At 40.4% G+C, this 26,810-nt stretch overlaps 1 protein-coding gene across 2 annotated transcripts; it reads right to left on the minus strand.

Moving 5' to 3' along the window:
* Positions 1–1,465: 1,465 nt before the first annotated feature.
* UFL1 (UFM1 specific ligase 1) lies at positions 1,466–26,579 on the minus strand. 2 transcript variants are annotated; one of them, XM_061990775.1, is made up of 19 exons: positions 26,477–26,579; positions 25,590–25,735; positions 24,385–24,413; positions 23,527–23,624; positions 22,512–22,626; positions 20,921–21,051; positions 19,649–19,707; positions 18,051–18,197; positions 16,596–16,771; positions 15,739–15,918; positions 15,267–15,387; positions 13,058–13,180; positions 11,044–11,164; positions 9,583–9,746; positions 7,420–7,550; positions 7,200–7,280; positions 5,720–5,805; positions 5,103–5,283; positions 1,466–3,533 (listed from the first exon to the last, which is right to left on the minus strand). In XM_061990775.1, the coding sequence occupies exons 1-19, from the start codon at positions 26,551–26,553 to the stop codon at positions 3,321–3,323; spliced, it is 2,379 nt and encodes a 792-aa protein (XP_061846759.1). In that variant the 5' UTR covers positions 26,554–26,579; the 3' UTR covers positions 1,466–3,320. The 2 variants fall into 2 exon arrangements, with proteins under 2 accessions (XP_061846759.1, XP_061846760.1); XM_061990776.1 differs by lacking the exons at positions 23,527–23,624; positions 24,385–24,413; positions 25,590–25,735; positions 26,477–26,579 and having other exon boundaries at positions 20,921–21,076; positions 22,512–22,620.
* Between the last annotated feature and the right edge of the window lie 231 nt (positions 26,580–26,810).

Here is a 26,810-nt window from a genome sequence, read left to right on the forward strand (position 1 = left end):
CTTTGATCTGATCCAGTCTGCTTTTGTGTCTTCTGCATGAGCACAAAACTTCCCAGTATTTTTCTTTTTAAACCAAAAATGTATCCAGCTTTATAGAAATTCCCATTTCCCTGGCCTAAAGAGAATCTAACAGTTACTTAAAAAGAACAAATTCACAGAGCCACCATGAGTAGCCTACTCGTGATCACAGAACCACACAATGGTAGGGTTGGAAGGGACCTTTAGTGACATCTAGTCCAAACCCCCTACCAAAGCAGGTCCATCTAGATCAGGTCACATGAGCCTAAAGAGAGAACAGAAGTACTGTAGTTTTAATCCAAACAAGCTGTAAGATGGATTCACACAGACAACAAATCCCAATGCTGTTACTCAGAAACTTGTGCCTTTTTGTTGTTGTTTAAGCAGCTGTGAAACAGGAGAATTTGAAAGAAGGCTGCAAGTTCTATCAGAGCAACAGTTTGCTTATTTCCAACAGACCTGGAAATAACCAGCTGCTGAAGCCACCTTTTGCCACTTAGCAATGGGGAAAAGAAAGGCTGTTACTCAGAAAGTGTAATTCTAACCATGGCTCATGCACCCATTCCACTTTGCTGAAAGCAAAATGAGGCTATGAGATGCATGTTTATAATTATTTGGGTAAGTACATACACATTTACACCTCTCCTTTACCAGTCTATGAAAATACAATGGTGAGTGTTGAAACACCAGAGGTGATGGGCATGAGAAGCTGACAACAAATACTTAACATCAAAGTAAAAGCATTCATTTCTGTAGTTTGTATTGCCTTTCATTCTCCTAGACATTTCAAAGGGCAGTTTTGTTTTGTTGAATTGAAACTCGGGTTTCTAAGACAAAGTTACTGTTTCTCATTAATAGCTTCCTCTTAGGAAGAGGGAAAAAACCCCTAATAAATTAGCATAATATTCAGGAAAGTGTGAATATTCCTCTTCTTTCTTTTTCAAAAGACTTCCTAGGTGGGTTTCTGAGTCTCCTTCTCTGGAGACATTCAAACCTGAACGAGTTCCTGTGTGACCTACTCTAGGTGGTCCTGCTCCGGCGGGGGGGTTGGACTGGATGAGCTTTTGAAGTCCCTTCCAACCCTTAACATTCTGTGACTCTGTGCTAAAGATTGGTTTTTATACATCTATGGGACAACAAAAAATCTGGGAAGGTTTTCCAACCTGTCTCCTGGATTTTTGTTAGTAGCCACAACATATCTCTGAATTTGAGTGCTTCCCATCTATCTACTTCAGATTTGATCACTCTTCTAACATTGACTACAATAAGGGAAGTCTAACACATGAAATAGCACAATTTCATTGGTATTACAGCATAAAACTGGAATCAGTACCAAACAGAAACACACAGACACTCAGAATGGCATGTTAAGGCACAAGGGTGCACATCAGCAGTTGCAGTTTGAAAGCTGCAAGACACAAAGATAACCATTGCTGAAGTACCAGAATGCATTTGAAACACTTCATCATTTAATGTTACTAAAATAATGTCATCTTTGCAGACAGAATGCCACATAGCAGGTTATTTACAAAACACCTCCATGTCATATAAAATTGTTTACATTCAGTATAGGAAATTAATCATTACTCTGGATAAATGACAAGAAATTGAACCCTGTAGGCAAACTCTGTTTCTTAAAGTTAAAACAGCCTGAATATTTTTCACCTCTTATTCCTACCTGTCCTTCATTGTCAGCTATGACAGCCTCCAGCTATGGAAAGAGAAACAACTACCTTTGCTCTGCCTTACAGCAGACAAACTGTTTTGCCCTGCAGTCAGTAAAAGACCAGCATTGATGTGAACACTGTTAAGCATTACTTCTTTTTTTTTTACTTATAAAATTACATTTGTTGCCTTACCAAAATGAGCCTTGGTTAATCTGTTACTGAGCTTCCACACCTGGCCTCTTCAATTTTCTTTGCCATTCCAAGCTTAGGTGTATTTATGATTAAGCTTGTAAATCCAAACTGCTGGCAAACAGAAATACTTGAAGAGAAAAGGGCTTGCACAGAATTTGCTTGCTTTTATCATCAAAGAATACTGGCAAGCATGGGTGAGTGATATTTTTAGTGAAAAGAACTCGACTTCTTGTCTTAGTACTCAAAACTTTTATGCAAAATCCCAAAATGACACTCATGAAATCAATGGTCATTACTGGAGTCATGCAACTGAAATGTTTCTGGTTTGGAAATGGTCTTCTCTTAAAAATAAGAAGCCTATTTGACATACAAGGATGGTGTCATTAATAGTGGCAGAACTCTGTTTTATACATTTTCCCACCTTCCTGAAGACATAAAGTACTGTTTGTGTAAAAATAAGGCTGGTAAAAAACTTGAGGGAAAGGTTTTAGCTGATATTTCAGTCTATAAAGTCTATGTAGAAAGATCATAAAGTAAATTCCTTTCAAGAAGCTCATGACAAATGGAATCCCACTTCTCTCAAGGAGCTGACAACACAAGCAAGTGCTTCTAACTGCTATGGTGACTGGATTAAGGGCTCAACAAGTCTGCTGAATGAACATTAGAGTGTGTAAACTGGAGCAGGTGCAGCAGTATTTACCCACTTTCAACACACCAATGCAAAACACCATCCCCAACCTCTGTCTCAATTACCAAGTTCAAAATGAACTGCTGTTACAGACATTACCAGAATACAGCACCAGTACGAGTGTGCTGCTTTTCACGAGCTTTCAGTACACTTAGAAGCTCATATTATTACTGGTTTGCTTCTCTTATGTTTAGCAATATACACTTGTACTTAATGGTTTTGCTGTTGCAGTCCTGTGAACTGAAGCTAAAAACATCCACTAATGAGACAAAACAGTAAAAATGGCCTTTTTTGGTATACTGGTAGATATAAGTACACAGCTCATAACTAGTATTTGAAGTTAAGATACACAGGCTTATAGACATTTCTATGCAGTCCTTAGATTGCTATAAATCCAAATCAGAGAAGTCAAACCATAAGCCTGTGTGTGTATGGCAGGGAATACAGTTATTTGAAGAATAAGCATTTCTTGAGGCCTCACATGAAGGTGTCAATTAAAACCCATTAATCTCATACCCAGAGTGCCCACAACTGTGCACTCTCACACTTACATTTCATGTGTGCTACATGTACACTGCAGTGGTACATAACGAAGCTCCATTTGCACCAATCATCCAACAACTGCATCCCCTGGCTGTGATTTGCAATTCTTAGAAGCCAAACTTAAAAGCTTGTCAAAGCATTTTCTGCTGTTCTTCCTTTCAGGATAAAAACCAATAATAAATAATGTGATGTGTATGCACTGAACAGTAATTTTATTCCTCTGTTACAGAAGATTTCCTAGGTCTGAGAACAAGATCCTTGATAGAGGTAGTGATTTCCTGGAGCTCTTTTCGAATGGCATCTGCTCCTTCCTCCTCTTTCAGGTTATCTGTTGAGTCACTGTCTCCTTGTTCAGTTTTCTTAGTCTGGCTGATGAGCTGTTTCACGACTAATCCCTGGTATTTGACTAATAGAGAATGCTGATCCTGAGGAGAAAAACCAGAACAAAACAAAGGAATGTCAATGTTAAGGAGAAGAAACACAGACCTTTAAACTTTAAACGTTTAAAAGAAAGCACTGCTAATATTCTTGACTCAAGGGAGTTCTTGATACAGACACTTATTTCCATTGAGGTATTTTGCAACTTAAATTCTGAGAGATATTCAGAGAAGCAGAAAAATGGGAGTGCATCCATGCAATAAGAACAGGACAATTATCCACTGAAGCAGGGAAGCAATGCAGTTAGCAAACACCAGCAGTTTTGGCAGAAAACAGAATTTCAATTTCATAGCAAAATATGAAAAGTAACCATACTCTAGCTGATAGGAAAGAGAGTGTAAAAAACCTCACTCATAATGAGGGAATAGAGGCACTGCCAGCAAGTTTGCTGATGATACTAAACTGGAGGCAGTGGCTGACACACCCGAAGGCTGTGCTGCCATTCAACCAGATCTGGACAGGCTGGAGGGTTGGGCAGGGAGAAATCTAATGGAATTCAACAAGGGCAAGTGTAGAGTCTTGCATCTGGGAAAGAACAACCCCATGGACCAGCACAGGTTTGGGAATGAAATCTTAGAGAGTACTGTAGGGGAAAGGGACCTGGGAGTGCTGGTGGGCAGCAGGATGAACATGAGCCAGCAACGTGCCCTCGTGGCCAAGAAGGCCAATGGCACCCTGGGGTGGATCAGAAGGGCTGTGGGCAGTAGGTCAAGAGAGGTTCTCCTCCCCCCCTACTCTGCCCTTGTGAGACCACATCTGGAATCTTGTGTCTAGTTCTGGGCCCCTCAGTTTCAGAAGGACAGGGAGCTGCTGGACAGAGTTCAGCACAGGGCCACAGAGATGATGGAGTGGAGCATCTCCCTTTTGATGAAAGGCTGAGGGAGCTGGGGCTCTTGAGCTTGGAGAAGAGGAGACTGAGGGGTGACCTCACTCATGTTTACAAATATGTAAAGGGTGGGTGTCAGGAGGATGGAGCCAGGCTGTTCTCAGTGATGGCCAACGATAGGACAAGGGGCAATGGGTACAAGCTGCAACATGAGAGGTTCCAAGGAAACACAAGGAAAAATGTCTTCCCTGTTGAGGTGAGGGAGCACTGGAAGGGGCTGCCCAGATGGCTTGTGAAGTGTCCTTCTCTGGAGACATTCAAATCTAGCTGGACAAGTTCCTGTGTGACCTACTCTAGGTGGCCCTGCTCTGGCAGGGGGGTTGCACTGGATGAGCTTTTGAGGTCCCTTCCAGCCCTTGAGATTCTGTGATTTGGTGATTATAACTTCCCCCAATACATATCTGCTCTACGGATAAAGGCAAAAGCTACACTACTAATATCAGACTGATTTTTAATGTTATTAAAAAAACCACTAAAGACAGATCTATGAAGTTATAGGTTTGAAATACAAATTGGATCAGAGAAACTCCCTATTCTATACACAAAGTAACGATCAGACACGAAAAGCAAAGGTGTCAGTCTTAGGCAGCAGAAATAGTACAAGGCACAACTTTTATGTTCTGTCATAGGAAAAAAGGTACTTTCCCCTTAAAAAGCTAGAAAGGAATACCTCTGGGATCTTGCCACTTAGGAAATTAATGATCTGTGGTACTGATCTTCCTGGTGCATGAAGCATACAGTGGGTTGAAAACTGAAATAACAGGACTGACGTCAGGTGCAGAACAAGAGCTGGATCCTCTGTGACTTTTAGCTGTTCAATCAGAGCTTGTCTATGCTGAAATAACACCTGCCTAAGGAACAGGAATACATTATACATTAAAAAATGTTTCTTGTTCTGTCTTACAGCAGTTGATAACAGATTCTAAACCCCACCTAACACCAACTCATTTTAATCTTCTCCTCTGACTGACCGGTTTTCCATGTGAAATTCCACATTAAAATAAACAAGTGAGCACTGGTGGTGCTCGAGACTTTTAGAAGCCCCTTAGAGAATGTATAAACAGTGAGAAGTCAGTCAAGCAAATTAGCTACATACAAACCCTCCTCTCCTCCTTATTCCATGGAATTAGGACTGCTTGGCTTTGTATTTTTTCAGCTAAAAGCCTGGAAAGGAAGACCGTCTCTTACACAATCTGGGTGACTGCTGCTGAATGAACCATCTGACATTTGTGCAGCAGCAGAGCTACATTTCACATGTTGTCTACAGAATAAAGAAAAAGAAGGTACCTTTCCCTCTTTTTGTCTCCTTTTTTCACCATAATACCACAAATGTCCACTGCAGAATCCAGGCATGAAAGAAAATCTTCTACACTCTGTTAAAAGAATGATACAGATTCTTAACCTCAATTAATCACACGAACAGATGACTGTGAATCCACTTGGAATAAACTATGGAAGAAAAGAAAAAGTACTTAGTGGCAGTTCACTGTATTTATCTTTCCTTTGTACTTACACTGCCATAATCTCAAGGGTTTTAAAAAAACAGACAGGATTTTACTGGTTAAGAAATACATGGGGGAACAATGAGGAACTCCAGGAATAAAATACATCAGCCACTTTAAACTGCAGCTCATCTCTCAGCTTTTACTTTTCCCACATGCACATGAAGAGGCATTGGATTCCACCTGGCAGCAAAGAGCTGGGTGACTATCAGTACCAGTATCACAGATGATATAAAGCTGGGTGGGTGTGTAGAGCTGCTTGAGGGCAAGAAGGCTCTTCACAGGGACCCAGCCAGGCTGGAGTTATGGGCTGAGGCCAATCACATGAGGTTCAACAAGGCCATGTGCCAAGTTCTACACTTGGGCCATGACAACCCCAGGCAATGTTACAGGCTTGGGGCAGAGGGGCTGGAAAGCTGCCCAAAGGAAAAGGGCCTGGGAATGTTAATCAATAGCCAGTTGCACATGAGTCAGCAGCGTGGCCAAGAAGGCCAAGGGCATCCTGGCCTGTATCAGAAACAGCGTGACCAGCAGGGCCAAGGCAGTGATTGTCCCCCTGTGCTCAGCACTGGTGAGGCTGAATCCTGTGTCCAGTTCTGGGCCCCTCACTACAGGAAGGACATTGAGGTGCTGGAGGGTGTGCAGAGATGGGCAACAAAGCTGGTGAAGGGTCTGGAGAGCAAGTCTGATGAGGAGCAGCTGAGGGAGATGGGGATGTTCAGCCTGGAGAAGAGGAGGCTAAGAAGAGACATGATCACTCTACAACTACCTCAAAGGAAACTGTAGTGAGGTGGGGATTGTTCTCTTCTCCCAAGTGATGAGTGATAGATCAAGAGGAAATGGGCTCAAGTTACACCATGGTAGGTTTAGATTGGACATTAAGAAGAACTTAACTGAGAGGGCTGTTAGACACTGCCCCAGGCTGCCCAGGAGTAGAGTCATCATCCATGGAAGTACTAAAAATATGTGTAGCTGAGGTGCCGAGGAACATGGTTTAGTGGTGGGCTTGGCAGTGTTAGGTTAATGGTTGGACTTGATGACCTTAAAACTCTTTTCCAATCAAGCAGTTCTATGATTCTATGATAACTTAAAATTCACAGATACAAAAATGTATTTACTGGCACTGCCTTACATAAATTCCACAGATTGTCTTGCCTTCATCCTTCACAGAGCAGCAGTTACATAACACTAAATAATACTAATAATAAATGTCAGCACTGCACCAGCAGAAGGGAAAATATGAACTCAAAGCTGGATTAGTTTACCTTGCCATTCAGAGAAGTATGCAGTTTAGTTAAAGGACCTTTGGTGTCTTCAGGCAATTTACCTAAAATCTTGGTCCGGACCTGTATGAGATAAGAATGGAAACAATCTGTAATATTAATCACCATTTTAGCTGTAGGTATATTTAACCAAGATCATTTCATAGTAAATAAACATCAATGATCTGCTCAAGACTTAAAAAGAAACTTGTTATCTGTGTACCTCACTTGTGATTGCAGAAGAATTTTCTGTTGTCATCATTGACTCAGATGCTAGGAAGTTGAAAATAAGATTGGTAATGTCTGTACAGACAGTCTTCAGCAGGTGTTTGGCTAGGTTGGTCTGTGTCTCATCTGTTTAAAGAAATAAAGAGATGAAAAGTGTTTGATTCATAGAATCATAGAATGGTAGGGTTGGAAGGGATCTTTAGAGATCATCTAGTCCAACCTCCTTGCAGAAGCAGGTCCCATCTAGATCAAGTTGCACAGGAACGTGCCCAGGCGGGTCCTGAAGACCTCCAAGAAAGGAGACTCCACACCCTCCCTGGGCAGCCTGTGCCAGGGCTCCCTCACATCACAGTGAAATAGTTTTACCTTATGTTTCAGCTGAACTTTTTGTGTTCCAGCTTCATCCCATCACCCCTTGTCCTGTTGCTAGCTACTATAGAAAAAAATGCTGCCCCAACCTCCTGACACCCACCATTTAGATATTTATAAATGTTAATAAGATCTCCCCTCAGTCTCCTCTTCTCCAGACTAAACAGCCCCAGGTCCCGCAGCCTTTCCTCATATGAAAGATGTTCTACACCCTTGATCATCTTGGTGGCCCTGTGCTGGCCTCTCTCCAGCACTTCTCTGTTCCTCTGGAGCTGAGGAGCCCAGAACTGGACACAGGACTCCAGACAAGATCTCACCAGGGCAGAGTAGAGGGGAAGCAGAACCTCCCTTGACCTGCTGCCCACACTCTTCTTGATGCATCCCAGGCTGCCATTGGCCTTCTTGGCCACGAGGGCACATTGCTGGCTCATGGTCAGTTTATTATCAACCAGCACTCCCAGGTCTCTCTCTTCAGAGCTGCTCTCCAGCACGTCAATCCCCAGCCTGTCCTGGTGCCTGGGGTTGTTCCTTCCCAGATGCAGGACTCTGCACTTGCCATTTGATTGTAGTTATCTGATTTGTATGACTGTTATCACAGCACTTCCTAAAGTGTGGACTCTATCAACCATGAGTAGCATGCGAAAATTATGGGGGTAGCTGAAGCTAACATCCCCAATTTGCTGCTGCTGAGCTTTCAAGTTTTTAAGTGCATTGTCATAGAATCACAGAATGGTAGGGGTTGGAAGGGACCTTTAGAGATCATCCAGTCCAACCCCTCTGCCAAAGCAGGTTCACCTAGATCAGGTCACGAATAATGCATCGTTAAGTCTCTCCAAGCTGTATGTGTATAAGCAGTGAATAATTCTCCAGAATCATTACTGAACAACCACTGCTATCCATCAACAAGTAAAAAGTATGCAAAGAAAAAGTCTAGAGGATGAGCTGTTATAAGAGAAGACCAGGTGCATGTCTTTAAGAGTGAAACAGTAGAATTTTAGAAATAAGTAAGAGGCTACAGAACACATCTACAGGAATGGAGGCTAATGGGAAATAATTGCATTTACTCCTAAACATAGAATCATAGAATGGTAGGGGTTGGAAAGGACCTTTAGAGACCAACTAGTCCAACCCCCCAACTGGTGGGGTTTTTTTGCTAGAGTTTCCTTTTGTTATACATTTTCCACAGAGAAAGCTCAAGAATACAGCAGAGACTCTTGCAAATGACTACAACATTTTCCTAATGCTACTTTTCTGTCACAAAATACAGGTAGCTCAAGATGACATCTTACAAAGTCACCCATTGCAAAATGAAACTACACATTTTTGCAAAGCCACCCTCAAGGAGCAGTTACTTTCAGTAACTTTCAGTTACTTTCATACTTTCAGTAGGAAACTTAGAACAGGTTTTAAAAGGAGCTTCTTAGAATCCAGTAATATTCAGTTCTTTCACTACTGGCACAGGTGACAGAATGAAGTGAGCTCACCTTTTTTACTCCCCTCAGATAATAAAAACCGGTAAAGGATGAAAACATTTTGTAAAGATGGATGAGAACTCACATATATCTTGACAGAGATATAACAGACTATGGATATGAAATAAAGGGGACCCATTCCAATAAGTGTGCAAAGAGATGTACTCCAGCATAACATCAGCATTGGGCAGTGTAAAACACCCCTAAGTTCTTCCTTTTTAAACCATTACTGTTCTTCGACCTTGAACGTAGATTCTGGAGTAAATTCAACCTCCTTGAATGAACACAGTCATTTTTTTTCTAAGTATATATTGTACCTGTGAAATGTTTTGTTCCCTTTTCAAACAACCTAATGTTGTTGTACAAGTTTGAGAATTCCTCCTGCAAGTCCTTCATAGTCTGTCTTCTGCTAGCTCCAGAGGAAGAGGTTGAAGATGTAAAAACACAGCGCACAACTTCCTGGTAAGTTTTTGTTAAAGGTCTTAGAACAGGGAAAAAGAAAAGAGAAAAAGGGAACATTAAAGCAAAGTGTATAAGTACAGATTTTTCCAACAATATCAGCAACAGAGAAAACTACTTCATTACACAGTAAATGAAAGGGATATGAATGCCACAGTATGGTGAGATAAATAAAAAGCAAATCATTGAAAGTAGAAAAAAACCCACTAGGAAATTAAACCGTAGTTTTGCAATTGCAGAACTACCACCAGTTACAGTATGGAATGTAAATCCTTGCCAAGTTTTTAACTCATAGCAACTCCTAAATGGGAACAAGATGAAAGATAGAAAAGATTTCCATAAGCAACACTGCTCACAAACTCTTTCAGGGGTCTGTGTACAAATTTCAGATCAATGAGAGCTGTGAGAGGGGAATACCTGTGTTAAAATAGCACAGGCCCTTCTAAAGCTGCAGTTACCACTGCACTCCAAGTTTATTCAAGCTTAGGCTGTTACAGTCCTAACAGGTCCCTTTTTTGCCCTAAACACAAAATCACAGCATCAGAGAATGGTAGGGATTGGAAGGGATCTCTAAAGATAATCAAGTCCAATCCCCTGCTAAAGCAGGTTCACTTAGAACAGGCCACACAGGAACGTGTCCAGGTGGGTTTGAAAGTCTCTAGAGAAGGAGCCTCCACACCCTCCCTGGGCAGCCTGTGCCAGGGCTCCCCCACCTCAACAGAAAAGAAGTTTTTACTTAAGTGGAACTTTCTGTGTTCCAGCTTTTGTCCATTATCTCTTGTCCTGTCACTGGACACTAACAGAAAAAAAGTGTTGCCCCATCCCCTTGACATCCACCTTCCAAATACTTGTAAGTGTTAATGAGGTCCATCCTCTCTCTTGCATGTAACACCTTTTAAAAGAAGTTATTCATCTTTGCTTAGATTAGTTTGCTGACCCAGCTTCCTATCCAGTTCACACAGGTGCTGGCAAAGTCATAAAAGACAGGAAATAGGAACATATACCAAGGGCTGTACAGAAGATGAGACTGGCAAAACCCCAACAAGGATCTGTGTAACGGGGTGAAATACACCCAAGAACCTGACAAAGGACACAGAAGCACCTATGGCTAAGCAGAAGCCTTCTTTCTCATTCCTGTGGCAGCACAGCTTTCTAACACCTGAGCAAGTACGTAACAAGGAGTTGTACAGGAAACAAAATGCTGTGGTTCACTTCCAGCAGCAAAACAGTTTTTTTCCAAGCAAGAAAACAGATTGAAGAGAAGATTCATCTGAAGTGAATCACAGCCATTCTAACTCCAGTTGGATTACTGAAATTACCTTATTAGATGTTCAGCAAGGTCTGTAATAAGCTCTTCAGGGCAGTCCTGCAAGTGGGTCTTTAAAACATCTTCAATTTCCTCTTGTGACATGAAATGGAACTCTGGCTGCTTATTCCTACCTGTAGTGGCCATAAGCAACATTCACTGAGAAAACATGACATTCAGTTTTGTTACAGTTACTCTGTGGCATGAGACACTGAAAGGCTTCAAAGTCCAAACCTCCACAGAAGAAAAGCATTACCAAAAGTGATGGGATGACTACATGATACTGAGATTCGACACATACAAATAACTGCCACACTTTCTCTTTTGATCATTTAGAAGTTACACTCTGTAACAGACAACTTGAGGACATGTACTTTTGGTGAGACATTTCAAACTGCCTGGCCTGCTTTAGAAATGATGACATCAACCAAGACCAAACAGTGTTTTAAAAACCCCAAAAACTACACAGAGTGTTCCCATGTGAAGGATTTTACAAGGTGGTTGTTTTGTTGGGTTTCTTTTAAACCCCATTTAGTAAGGGAATCATGTAACAGAGAGTACTCTAAACCTGAGGTTAGAGTATAACATTTGAGAGACTACAAAGCAAGAACATTAAACCAGACAAGAAGCTCCAGTAATAAAATGAACTTGCATGCTGATAAATGTACATGAATTAGCTCATCTGTACTTTGTTTTGGACAAAACATGTCTGTATGCTGCTGAACTTGGGCTTTTACATATCAGAATGAGATCAGGATGATGACAGGGAACCAGAAAAGGACAAGTCTTCCATCCTCCAGATGCAGCATGAAACGGGTTTACTCTGCATATAAGGTCACTGAATGAATGGAAATTAATGATGCTCCTGGTTATGCCACAGTAGCAATAAACAAGGCTGTATAAACAGGTGGAAAGTGAGTTTAAATCAAGTCTTAGAAGGTTCTTACTGATATTTGAATGGTTACACCTGAATTTATCTTGGGATTCTGGTTTAACTTATTTATTACAATAAAGCAATACAAAGAGCAACAACTGTAAACCATAAAATGCTACACCAAAAAACCAAAGTGATGTAACAGTTTCACTCAGTACTGAGCATTCTTGAAATATAACTTCATTTATATGTGAACTACAGCAATTTTTGAGAGTAGTATCATACAAAATTAAGATGCTGTACTTCACAACTTCAAATATCATGTTTACAAGTCCTTTTCAGCTAGTACTGAAAGTCTAGATACCATATGTGACATGGAAGCATGTATTTCTGATACTCCATTGAATAAAAGATATAACATAACTGTGATTGCTTTTTGCAACAACTGTTTGCTGAAAGTCAAACAATGTAGATGTTTACTTCCAAGGAAGCCATCCATGCTCCTTCTCCTAAGAGGAAAGGTAGAGAAACAGGCACCAATAGGGAGTGATTCAAACTCACCTTGTAATATACACCTAGAACAAATGAGACAGACTAGGCCTTCAAAGTACCTATCTTCCCCCATAACAAAGTCCATGGTTATACAGGTGGATAGCTCAGATGTAGAAGTCTTAGTTAAACAAGATGAATCTCATTTAAAATATCAAAACTTCGACTGTATGTTTTCTCCCTTTGAGGAAAAACATCCTGTCTCACTGCCACAGTTTGTTAATTTAAGCTAATTAGGCTTTGGAATTGGATAAGAACTTCGCCATTTATCACAGGCTATTGAGCAGGTGCTAAGAAACCAGGTCTAATATCCATCCCTAAAATCTAAAGGCATTTCCTACATAAAACCAAGTTAAAAATACCCCAGATGAACTCATATCCTTTAGTTAGATTCATTTTCTTTAAAGATGAATTTATACTTTTTGCTGAATAGAATATGTGCATTTAATTTAACAGCAACATCTTACCCACTGATACAACTCTAATCAAATAAGTGTTCTCATCATCTTTGATATTTTACTTGACTTTATCAATACAAACCAGACCTGTGGCAAAGCAAGTGATTAAAACATGTCAGTATGAATAGATAGGTAAAACAACAAACCTGTGCTAGCTGTCTGTGACTCCTCATCACTGTCAGCATCCTTTCTTCCTTTCTTTTTGGTTTTCTTGATCTTGATCTCTCTGGCATTACCTCCTCCTCCTCCTCTCACGCTTCCACTGCCCTCTAGTGGAGAACGTTTTGCTTAGTGCATTTGCTTGTTAAGCTAATGTCATTAACAAACACAAATAACTACTCATATCAAACGTACATATCATGAAAAAAACCCCAACCAAGCAGCAATATCTTCCTCCAGATGAAAACAGATGAGATACTAGTGTCTATAATTCAAAGGGACATGTTTTGATGACTGAAAACAGCATCTTAGTAAGCATTTAGGATCTTTACTCAATTGAGATGCTCAAAAATATTCCAGGGAATTTAACTTTATTAACTTTCAGAGGAAGAATCCTACATATTAACACTTTCATCCAAAATATTATTGAGAATGTGCATTCAATTAAGCAGGACACAAATTCTTCTTTGACTGCTCCTAGATAGCTTACAAAAGAAAGCAAGGATATGTCCTAGTTCTGATCAACACAACTCATTACTTAGTTCATAGGTCCCATAACCCATGTATTCATGCTGCTGACAAGATCTCAACTGGCAGTGCAGTCCCTCTCCACAAGACAAGCTGTTCTTTTGCTTGTTCCCTTCTGTTTTTTTCACTGGAAAGTAATTTAAAGCTCCAGAATAACTAGTTCTATACATGCACTAAGTCTTGAGAAAGTGGAGTTTTTTTTCCATTTAAATACAAGGTGCAAGTTTTCAAGTAAAGACATTATGTACTATCATTCAAGACAAGGAAACACAAAGACAAGACGCTACTACTCACAAAGCCTAAATGTGCCTGTTACATGCTATAGATGGGGTTTTAATCACTCCTTTGCAGGAACTACTAGGTAGTTCACTTGCAGTTAGCAGTGGATGGTGTGAGATCTACTAGATTAATGACTTCTCCAAAATAAAGAGGAGAGTTGGTATTTTCACAAGCTTACTTGAAACGTGACTGCATTTAGCTGAGCAAACTATCAATTGTGCAATATATTGCTGATATTTTAATCAAGCTCCCTTTGTTCTGTATTCCAACCCAATAGTCAGAGAGAAAAAGCTGCAATCTAGAGTCAAAGATCTTATCCACAAAGAGATGGTGCAAGAGAGACTACTAGAAAAGCCAAATCAGGATCCATGGACTGTAACCTACAGAAAGGACTTCAAGAGTAAATGCCTCTACAGATATTTGTTGGTAATAGATTGTTGCAAGTGGTACTATAAATAAGACAGTTGAGACATGGCAGAGTCCACACTTGCATGAACTGCATTAACAATACACCACATCAGGTCACACTTTAACAATAGATATTGATACAGTCACCCACAGCCCTTAAGACAGGCAAGGTGAGCACATTTTGCCAATACAGAACATCTAATCCTTAAACCAGGCTGTTAATTGTTTTAAGGTAATATACCTAAATAGTCCATTGAAAAAAAAACCCTTCATCAAGGGTAATGCTTGCTGATGGTGCAGCATATGTGGATATGAATGCCTAGACATATAATACATGCTTATCAGTGTTTCACTCCTCAAAGGGCTGGAAACTGAAGACATTCTACTTATGACAGTTCAACAAAAGTTCAAGTTTCTCTGTATCAGCTATGGCCAAGAAAAATCTTCTGTCTCTTGTGGCAAGAGTAAGTTTAGTTTCCATGTCAACCTAGTCATGGACTTTTTAAGAGTAGAACAGAATGCTTTATTTTGCAGACGAGTAGATTTAATTGAGAGAGATGCATTGGTGATCTATTCCTGTTACTTTCAGTAGCACATAAAACTCTGCAGGTGAGTTCAACACAGATTGCTCAACTGTACAATAGCAACACAAGAGCTGCATAAAGTTTTTGGAAATGAAAATAGAGTCTTTAGTCTGAATAATGTTTCCAAACCCCACAAAGACTTGAAAGAGTGAAAATCCATTTTTTTGTTGGTTTATTTCCTTCCTCAGATTAAAATCTATTCCAAACTGCCAAGTGGAGTAAGACTTGGAAATAATTTAACCCAGAATATAACTTTAAGCACACTGTGTGAATCTCCAAATAACTGCTATGCATGCAAACAATGGAAAGTTGTCTGGCATGGGACTCTCAGAAAAGCTGTACAATATACACTAACTTTTATATCTGCTTTGGCTTAAGCTAAATATTGATGCCTTACCTGTTGCTTTCTTTCTTCTTTCATCCTTTTTGTCTTTTTTATTAGCATATGAATTCTCTAAAAGAGAAGCCTGTTTTAAATCTTCTTCAGTGATTAAGTTAACAGGGTTATTTTTCATTTCCTAAAATCAAGAACATGCACTTAATAAGAAAAAGATGGACACAGCAACAAAATAGAGACATTTTGTCCATTTTTAAGTGTACTAATCTCACATCCTGTTTTTCAAGTGTAACACATGAAGAGATATTTCCTCTCCCCTTCAAAATTCAGCATCTGTTCATACTGTTAGTGAGATAGTGTTCCCTGAGAGCAAATGAATATACATTAAATTGCACTGCTTACATATACAAACCCTTTTCTACACTTCTGCCCTTCTTCTCAAGTTGAGAAGAGATGGTAACAGTAAATAAAGTCACATAAACTCAATGCTCAATGTATATTGCATCTTAAAGAAGAAACAAAACCCCTGTACCTTTTCAGCTTTTTGTTGCATCCTATCAGAAAACAGATCAGCACATCTGCTTAGAAATTTCTCACTGACCACAATGGTGTCACTGAAGACTAAACCCGAAGAACTTTTGTTTAAAGATCTCAACACTTGCTGAAGCAAAATCCCAACATCTTCTACTGACAACGAGCTGGGCAGAAGAGTCTAGGGTAAAGAAAATCAAAACCATTTACATGAAATAATCTGCTCTAGAATGGACAGATACACTTTGACGTGGGTAAACAGAATCCACAGGCACCCCACTTGACATGTTAATTATTTGTAATATATTGTACCTTTAAAATTAAACTGGTAATTTAAGATGTTAATCTTCTAACATCCATAATCAACATTGTTCTAAAATGTGTGTTCCCTCTGGGAAAACACAGGGAAGCTTCTTCAAAATGTGGCTCAACAGATACTAACACAAACCAACAGCAGGCATCCTTGCAGGTATTGCTTTAATGCTTACAAGTAGGATTTAGCCAGGAGAAAAAGGTTAATATCCCCCTGCCTACTGAAACTGTCTTAAGAGTTTGGTTTAAACTTCTTTAAAAAGAACCCCACAGAAATATATTACTCTCCAGAAGAACACATTAGCATGAACTTTGATACACTTAGGTACCTATCAGCTTAACAGAGCTATGTCTTTCCCCTGTTTTGTTCAGACCAAGTTAAAGGCAAATAATCCCTTTTCACTTGTTAAATTGACTTAAACTGAACTGCTGTCTTAGACAACATGGATTTTTCATTGTACATATGTGCAGTTTCAATGAGCTTTCATTTGACACAAAAATAAGAGCAAATCAACCAATCCAACAACAACTGAAAGGATTGCTTACTGCTACATCTATCCAGTTTCCAGAGCTGATGGCTTCCTCTACAGAGGCTTCAACTTGATCCACAATTTCTTGACCAACACAAGCTGCTCGCAGAAATAAGAGCTGTGTGGACTTGTATCTTTTTTTAATGTAGCTTGCTGGGTCAGGGATGCCAAGTCTGTACAATGCATCAAACTCTATAAAACAGTTAAGACATCTGTTACATTTAAGTACCTTCATATCCATACAGGATCTTACGTGGTAATTTTGTTTTGAAAGCAGGAAACAAGGATTACATAGAGTTGTTACACAAGTCAATGCAGCCTCAAGGCCATGCTGACCTAAAATGTAGGTCAGTACAAGCTACACTTAAACACAGTTAGTAGAAATGTGAAGATTAAATTATGGATATGACACTGGTCTGAGCTTTGGAATCTTATATCATTAAACTTATCTTTGCAATTATATCTATCCAAAATATTCTAATATAACATGAACAATATTTACTATATATATATATAATGTTTTGCTTTCAATAGCTACTCCAGTTGAACCTTGCAAAGTCTCACAAGCAAAACATTTTAACTACTTGGCAGTTAGTACTTAGCTGGTCTGAAAACATTCAGATACTCTGTCAGCCAAGCAATATTAGAGTAATACAGGATTACTACAGCAAATTATGCCAAACCTTTTCAAAGTGCAAGACTAATGATTACTTAAAGACAGGCCTTTTGGGACCCCAGGAGTATATCCCTCTGTTTATTCAGCTCCACGTATTCCCACAGCTTCTGTTTTAAAACATCATTTTCCAGCATCACTCAGTTTCAAGTTAGATAGGTTTGCATTCAAACCAGGACACTAGTGTTACCCACTCCAGTTCTATAAATCTTATTTTCACAGAATCACAGAACGCTAGGGGTTGGAAGGGATCTTTAGAGATCACCTAGTCCAACCTCTCTGCAGCAGCAAGTTAACTTAGATCAGGTCACACAGGAACACACACAGGAAGGTTTTGAAAGCCTCCAGAGAAGGAGACTCCACAGCCTCTCTGGGCATTTGGAGAAGGTTATTCCTGTGCACTGCACACTTGGCTATCTGGACTAGTAACTGTCAAAGTCTGAATGTAATCTAGACACCCAGGCTGAAACTCTAATTATACGGGTCAAACCTCATAATACGAAAAGTCTACAATGAGCAGTCTAAGAAATCTTTCAGAACGTGAAAAAAGTAGCATTTTTAACTCTGTGACAAAGTTACTGGTTGGCAGTATGGTTCTCACTGCTGAAATCTAGTTCTTTGTGATAAAGTAACAAAGATCATTATAAGCAAGATGGCCTTTTAACAGAGGAGTATCAACTACCCTATTGATTTCCACTTGTAATTGTGAGGCTTCACACTACACACTAGCTGTATTAGGGCAATTACCTAAACTAGTTTTAGAAAGATATTTTATCTACAAGAATACAGTTTAATTACCTAAGTAACCATTTTGCTTGAAAAAGGAATCCACCCAGTTGCTCTGTGTTCTGGCATAGATGTCTGGAACAAACACAGCCTTGTCCTGTCTCCCACCAACCACGGTGCCTTTCAGACGACCAGTGTTAACAAGTTCTTCCAGCAAAGCTACAAGAAGAAAAGAAATGAAGCAACATTTTCCACTTTGAGATATGTGTCAATCAAAACACAGCAATTATTTTCCCTGCTTTGTTTCTTCTTTTTTTTCCCCCTACCCATTAGTTGTGTTCTAGTGAAACATTTCCAAGTTCTATCAATTATTTTTAACACTTATGAGAATGTCCTGATGAAAGCTCTGGAAGTCATATAACATTTCAAAAGAGTGAGCCACAATGGCAAGATTATAACACTTTATATTGAATATACACAGTTTGAGCTACATCAGTCATGCTATACCATTTCTCCCCAAGTTGAGTCTGTTTTTCCTGTGACACTAATTGCTGAGTGATCTCCCTGTCCCTATCTCAACTCACAAACCTCTCGTTATATTTCTCTCTCCCCTGTCCAGTTTAGGAAGACAAGTGATAGAACAATTTGGTGGGCACCTGGCACCCAGCCAGAGCTAAACTACCACAACACTGTATATGAGCAAAACGTGATGAATGTACTTGCAGAACCTGATCCAAATTTGAAACCTGTTTCACGTACTGCAATCTGTTGGGTACTGCAACTTTACTGCACTTTAATAGATGGATGGCAGATTCAAACAAAGAAAAAGGGGAAACCTTAAATTGATGATGTGAAATTAAGAGTGTGGATCTGACTTTATTTGAATGCTAAGATTGTAACTTTTAATGAATAAGCTTGTCACAAAAAACATGAAGGTAAGCAGAGAGAGATTATAGTGGGGAGTGCAATTCCCTGAAGGCAAAAAGACCTAACCAAACAAGACCTAGCTTTCATGAGAAGAGACAGAAAACTATGAAGAGTTTAAAAAACCAGCAACACTTGGTCAGTTGGTGTACAAGACTAAAGGTACTTGAAACAGCATTTTGGACAGACAAGAGGGGGGCAGTCAAAGAAAAGCTGCATCACCATACTCCCTAAAGTCTTCAGCAGTTGGATGGGAAAACTTCATGTATTTCTATTTAAAAAAGGAACAAAAGAAAATAAACAGGTTAAGGATATGCTTTATCTCTCAGCATATAAAGACTGTTAACTAAGAGCATAACAAAAGGTCTGCCTCAGTTATCAGAGAGAAAAGCAAATAAATAAAATCCAGAGCAGTGAAAGCCACTTGGCTACATAAAAATCTGCCCCCTTTTGTGTGCTTCACTGATAAAGCTGCTAGTAGCTAAGGGCAAATAACGAAACAGATGACAAAAGTCCCAGAGGCCCTTCATCAATGTATGCTTTCACTGCTTTAGATACAGAGAATCTCTCTTCCAGCTACAAATAGCACAAAAGGTTTAACACTTATTACACTAAAGAGGAACTTACTGTTTTTTATTCCAGAACTAAGGCTATATACTAAAATGCTTCTCTGAAAGCACGCTCCTAGTAGTGGAAAATCTACAAATTGACTAACAGAAACATAAAGCAGTCTGAATAAAACTCACAGTAAAGCAAATGTTCTTGAAATCCATATCGAGTGATCAAGTTACTAACAGGTGTAGGCCTTGGAAAAAAGAAAAACAAAAGAATACAAGTTAATGACCTGAGATTGATATGGAGAAACCAGAAACAGAGGACAACTCACATGGATAAAAGATCTCAGAGTGCTACACTGATGTTTAATACAGCCTACAGCTGCTATGAAGTTGTAGCTTATAACAAAGCCATGATGGTCATTGTAAGGAAACTTTTGCTTTCCTGAGCTTTTATAGAATCATAGAATGGTAGGGGTTGGAAGGCACCTTTAGAGATCATCTAGTCCAAACCCCCTGCAGAAGCAGGGTTACCTAGATCAGGTCACACAGGAACATGTCCAGGTGGGTCTTGAAGACCTCCAAGGAAGGAGCCTCCACAACCCCTCTGGTCAGCCTGTGCCAGGGCTCCCTCACCTCACAGTGAAATAGCTTTTTCTTATGTTTAAGTGGAACTTTTTGTGTTCCAGCTTCATCCCATCACCCCTTGTCCTGTTGCTAGCTACTATAGAAAAAAGGGATGTCCCAACCTCCTGACACCCACCCTTTAGATATTTATAAATGTTAATAAGATCCCCCCTCAGTCTCCTCTTTTCCAGACTAAACAGCCCCAGTTCCTGCAGCCTTTCCTCGTATGAAAGATGTTCCGTTCTCCTGACCATCTTGGTGGCCTTTTATCTTCATATAAATTAGCACACATTGATTTAATATAAAAAAAAAATTATAATCACACGTAGTGGGTAGACATCGACATGTAACTGACTGGGGAGCACTGGAATGACAGTGAGGATAGATACTCTCTAAACAAATGAGAAGAATTACTGATTACCATTTTCTTCAGAAAAAAAAACTTAACTACATTGTATATCATATATTGTTATATTCTCCTTGTTCTTTTCTCAAAAGGTGGCCCCCACTTCAAAAAAGTGAGTTTAGTATGACTAAGCATTTACAAAAATCTATCCCTAGGTCTTTCTTTTCATAGAATGGTCACAGAATCATAGAATGGTAGGGGTTGGAAGGAACCTTTAGAGATCATCTAGTCCAATCCCTCTGCAGAAGCAGGGTCACCTAGATCAGGTTGCATAGGAGCATGTCCAGGCAGGTCTTGAAGACCTCCAAGTAAGGAGACTCGATAACCCCTCTGGGCAGCCTGTTCCACTGCTCTGTCTTTTTCATCACAAGTGAACTTGATCCATAAAGACCTCTGGTAGGTAATATGTGGTTGCAGGTGGTGCAATTTACCGAGTGATGGCAGTGAAGAGACCACGGATGCGCGCGCGATGCCGGGACACAAAGGCTTCTGTGAAGATCACCCCACGGTTTTCCTGGTCCAGCTGTCCATGAATAATTCTACCCAAACGTCTGGATAATGCCTGTAAATAGAAGCTGGGATGACTGCTAAAATTGTACATTAACAATGTTAAACAAAACAACATAAAAAGATCACAGAATCATAGAATCTTAAAGGTTGGAAGGGAGGAAACATCAAGAAACCACGTAAGAATTTTTCCATGTTAGAAATGTTTTAGTAGAAGCTGATTGTGTGATCAATGTTACAGGAAATCTGCTCATAAATTCTGAGTCAACAAGGTTGTCTGTGGTACCTAACATCACTGTTAACACGTGCCACAGAATTTACCCTTTGAAAAAAGTACCTTCCAAACAAAACACAAACCTTGTCTGAAAGTCAGCAATGGTAAGAGAATTCTCCCTAATCCTTTTAAACACTACAATAGTCACTGACAAAGATAGTTTTTGTTTCTACTCTGAATGTCTGGCTTCAGCTTCTAGAAACAAACCTTTATTTTACTGTCTCTGAATAAACTGAAAGGTTTCTACAATTGTATTTCTGCTTCCTGGGTAGCTAATGAGACTGATGAAATCACCCCAACGTCTTTAATATTTACAACAAATAAATTTTCAGATCTTACACTGATCTAACCTGAACCTAACATTACTAACCCTAACCTGTTCCCAACAAATGTAACATTTCTCAAGGAACTCTGCCTAGTAGTGAAAAGCCAAACATCAACCTCAACTTGTGAATAGCTGTTACACTGAAACCTTTACATATCACAGAATCACAGAATGGTAGGGTTGGAAGGGACCTCTAGAGATCATCTAGTCCAACTCCTCTCCTAAAGGAGGTCCACCTAGATCAAGTCACACAGGAATGTGTTCAGGTGGGTTTGGAAACCTCCAAGGAAGGAGACTTCACACCCTCCCTGGGCAGCCTAGGTCAGGGCTCCCTCACCTCAACAGAAACAAAGTTTTTCTTTGTTTCAATGAAATTTTTTGTGTTCCAGCTTCTTTCCATTACCCCTTGTACTATCACCAGTTACAAGAGAAAAAAGTGATGCTCCAATCTCCTGACACCCACCATTTAGATACTTGTAAATATAAATGAGATTCCCCCTCTCAGTCTCCTCTTCTCCAGACTAAACAGCTCCAGTTCTCACAGCCTTTCCTCAGCAGGAAGATGCTCCAGTCCCCTGATCATCTTGGTGGCCCTGTGCTGGCCTCTCTCCAGCACTTCCCTGTCCCTCTTGAGCTGAGGAGCCCAGAACTGGACACAGGACTCCAGATGAAGTCTCATCAGGGCAGAGCAGAGGGTAAGCAGAACCTCCCTTGGCCTGCTGCCCACACTCTTCTTGATGCATCCCAGGCTGCCATTGGCCTTCTTGGTCTCAAGGGCACATTGCTACTTGTATCTAATACTTGTATCTAACACTTTTGTAAGAAAGTGTACTTTTTGAGAATGACAAGCAACTCATAGCAATTAAAGATAACAAAAGAAGATGAACACATATGCTAGCTTGGTGGCTTGCATCACCTGCAGCAGGAAGTCTCCTGGGAGGTCATATGTCTTGCAGAGCTCCGATATTGTCACCTGGCCAGTTTCCTGTAGTTTATCATTTATTTCTTCTGCTAATTGATCCAGGTAACTCCTTATTTAAAAACAAGAAAAAATAAAGTCCCAAGTCATTAAATGTAAAATTGAAGATCATCCTGTTAGCTACATGCTGAATTCATTGACCTGGCACTGTACCTCTCCCTGTTGCACCTTTGCAAACACTGAGTTATTTTAAATGAACAAAGGAGAAGAATGTCAGTGGCAATGTGTTTGTTTCTGTTAAAAGCCTGCATACTAGGTGTCTAGTATTACAACTGCACATTTACCTCCTGTGTGAAACTCTCAAAAAGCAGGAATAGGTAAACATTACACTCAAAAAATAGCTTTAGTGAGCAAGATAGAATCATAGAATCCTCTCAGCTTGAAGAGACCTTTAAGGTCATCAAATCCAGCCTTGTCCTAAGATAAGTGTTACTTATTTCAAGAATCAAGAACTTCACACTCTTTACCAAGAATAAATCCTGCAGTGCAATCAATAACAGAAATAACTCCTTAAGAGTATTGCTTCAGCAGTTGCTGACTGCTATGAAATAACTTGCTCACATTGCTACATCTTAGGCTTGTGAGGTAAAGCAAGAGATGAGAAAAAAATGAGAGGGTGTGTCAAGAGGCAAGGCAGACAGCAAAGCCGTGGAGTAAATGAGATCTAGCTGTTGTATACTAAGACACTGAGTAAGAAATTAAGCCTCTTAAGTGCAGATACTGGGCAAAGACATTCAGTAAGACCTTTGTCCATGGATTCACTGGACATGTCTGCTGAGATAGGCCTCACTTGCCATTTGGAAAAGAAACATTGATCCCCACCAAGCAGCCCTAGCAGCAAGAAATAAGTATTTCTCTTCAGAAGCATCAAGGGCTGGCCATCCCTTTTAGACTGCATATTACAAAAGAAAAAGAGATGTGAATTGAACATATTGCTCCTGAAAATACTCACTCATTTATAAGCTGTCCCAGTACAAGCTGAATAGTTTTTTCAGACTTAACAATGTCGTTGGCTCTGTTTTCAATGTGCAGGAGGTCCACGTTTATTATCTAAAAAAACACCCAATGACAAAATCTCTTATCAGAACTTTAAATTGGAATCAATTCTCAAACATTTATATGGTATACTTACACATTCCTAAGTCTTGTGGAAAGCTGCTTTGACTTTTTTTCTACTATTGCAAACACATGTGATAATCTGTGATGTGGAATAAGTAAGGAGAAAAAGCTCTCTTTGCCACGATGGCAAGGTTAAAAGTAGCCTATATAACAAAAAGAATATCCAGAGAGCTATGAACAGAAAATACTACATTGTCTTTCAGAAACTTTTCTGATTCCAAGTAATTTTACTCAAGCTAGAAGGGAAAATTAGTCACAGAGGAAGGCTACTGGAGGGAAAAGATTAGTAGAGACAAGAGATTAATGACGGAAGAGGGGAAAATCCAGAGAGGCATGCAAAATTAATTACACATGCTCCTGCAGCTTTAAATTTAAATAAGAAATATATTTTGTTTCTGTTTGCTCCCCTTCATTTACAAAGAAAGAGTTCAGAAAGAAAAGCTGGTTTCTTGATGATTTTGAAGGTCACAGATTATCATTAAGCAGAGAGGAGCTTTCAGTAAAGCAGTATATGGATTAAGTAACCTGCTGTACCCTTGACATGAGCTACCACCTCTTCATAAAGTTTGTTCTCTTAAAAGAAAAATGACTTAGCTGGAGTACAACTAATGAATTTCATATTTACAATGTACATAGTGAAGAAGGGGAAGAAAATAAAGAAGTATGCAATTTCTTATTAATAAAAAGTTACCTGTTGTAAGTCAACAATGTTTACCCGACCTTCAAAAAAAAGTGAGAACACACTTTTAGCATATAAAACATGACTGAACAGATTCAGAATATAGCACAGTCCACTGTCTATAATATTTCTTCATTGCTCTTTTGCAGACCAATTCAACCAACTTCAGCTTTACATATTGTCAACTCACAGAAACCACAGGTGGCCAGTGCAAGATAACTCATACTGTCACAGAATCACAGAATCTTAAGGGTTGGAAGGCACCTCGAAAGCTCATCCAGTGCAACTCCCCTGCCAGAGCAGGACCACCTAGAGTAGGTCACACAGGAACTTGTCCAGGTAGGTTGGAAAGTCTCCAGAGAAGGAGACTCCACAGCCCATCTGGGCAGCCCCTTCCAGTGCTCTCTCACCTCAACAGGGATGAAGTTTTTCCTTGTGTTTCTTTGGAACCTCTTCTGTTCCAGCTTGTACCTACCCCTATGGCCTTGCTGATGCAAGAAATTCCAGAAGTAAAAAACACTGTTCAAACTCCTGTCCAATTAGTTTTTTTCCTTGAAGCTGATCTGGATTTGACCACTAATCCATAAGCATCAAAATGGAAGCTGACAAAATGTGTTATCTTTGCTTGATGCTACTAACAAAACACAGCACCTTTAAATTCAGTTCAAGCTATTAAACTGACACCATGGCACACAACAGTGTAACACAAACTGAGGCAAGCCTGAGGAAATGGCTAATCTGTATGAACATCGTAAGTTAATTTCCCAGCCCTAATGATGCCGTGAAATTCACTTTTAAATACATCTAAAAGTGCAAAGCATATTTGCTTCCTGAGATATCTAAGTCAGATCATACATGCCATGAATGGAGAATGATTTTACAAATCTGAGTCAAGCCCAAACATCTGTGCCAGATGCTTAACCATATTAAAATGCCATATGTCCTTCAAAAGGGCTCTTAGTCGCTTCTACCTCACAAATTGTACATGGGACACAATGAAACAAGTAACACATCCCGGTGTACTCACCTAAAAACTTAATGCAGATCTGAATTCAAAATAAAAGTAAAGAGAACTAATGTGTAGATGAAGCAATAGGAAGCAAGCTCACTGTTTTTTCTGCAAGATTAAGAGAATCAAAGAAAACTTTCCAATTCTCTCCAGTTGTCTTCACAATGAAATCCCAAATCCAGAGGAAGAAAGCACATGCCACACTTACCACCAGAAACATGAAGCTCATCCCGGATCTCCCTACTGATCTGTGCTGGAGTGACATACTCTTTTCCATCAAGTGTGTGCACTACTTCCAACTGCTTTTCCTCAATCAGTTTACTGACAATTTCTATGCAGTTCCGTTCTGACAACCTATTGGCACCACACAGAATAATCAGTTACTCTGAGTCAGTGGTTGCTAAAATCACCTTTAAATCACTGTTTCAAAAACAGTAAACTGAGGAAGCACAATGAGGATTATTTGCTCTTCTGTAGGAATATTTTTTATTACAAAAATCTATCTTCAGGATCCTATTTATCACTCCACAAATCACCCATATGGGCTCATTTACACGGGTCATGTCTCTAAAACAACTTTCACTCTTCTCCTGAACAGCTGGCAGCCCCTTTGGCTGAAAGAAGGCATCTGCCCGTGCATTTAGGAATGGTTGTGCTTACAGGGTAGGTGTCTTTGATCGTTCTGTATATTTTATTTTAAGAGGATTCTTTTACTCACTTTAACAGAAAGAAGTTCTGGGGAACAGCTTCAACTGCTCAATAACACATAAGGAAGAACCACAGCACAGGAGTCGATGGTCAGCAGCTTGAACTTAAGGGCTATTACATACATACAGACACACTTTCGCGGGTCGACAGAGACTCCTGGGGGTCCTCAACGCTCCTCCGGGACTCACAAGCACTGACAGGCCGGTCAGTGCCAGTCAATGGGGGATTGCACAAGGGCAGTGCGGGGCTGAACCCGTCGGGCCGCCGCAGCAGGCCCGGGGGCCGTAGGGCGGGCTGCCGGCGCGGGCAGGGGACGGCGGCAGGCGTGTAGCAGTGGGGCGGCGGCGGGCTCCGGAGCACGGCAGCTCCCGTCCCCTCCCTGCTCACCTGTGGGCAACCTCGGCAAACTGGGCCCGCTGGAAGTCGGCCGCCAGGCGCCGAATCTCGTCCCAAGCGGCCGCCATCGCCGCCTCGGCGCTACACGTCAGCCCTGCCGGGCGGGCTACGGGCGCCGAGCAGGGACAAACTGCCTCACCGCGGCCGCCGCCTGCAGCGCCACCTATGAGGCAGAACAGCCGCGCCATCGTCCTTATAAAACCCCAATACCCAAGAAAAAAGCACAAAAAGGCCGTTTCTTCACACGAGCCGGCAAAGTGTGTGGTGTGGAGGAGCGAGGCCCAGCGCGGTGCCGTCGCGGCTGACAGGGCTGAGGGTGCCCCAA

The sequence above is a fragment of the Colius striatus genome, chromosome 2 (genome assembly GCF_028858725.1).
Source record: "Colius striatus isolate bColStr4 chromosome 2, bColStr4.1.hap1, whole genome shotgun sequence".
NCBI classification, from domain to species: Eukaryota; Metazoa; Chordata; class Aves; order Coliiformes; family Coliidae; genus Colius; species Colius striatus.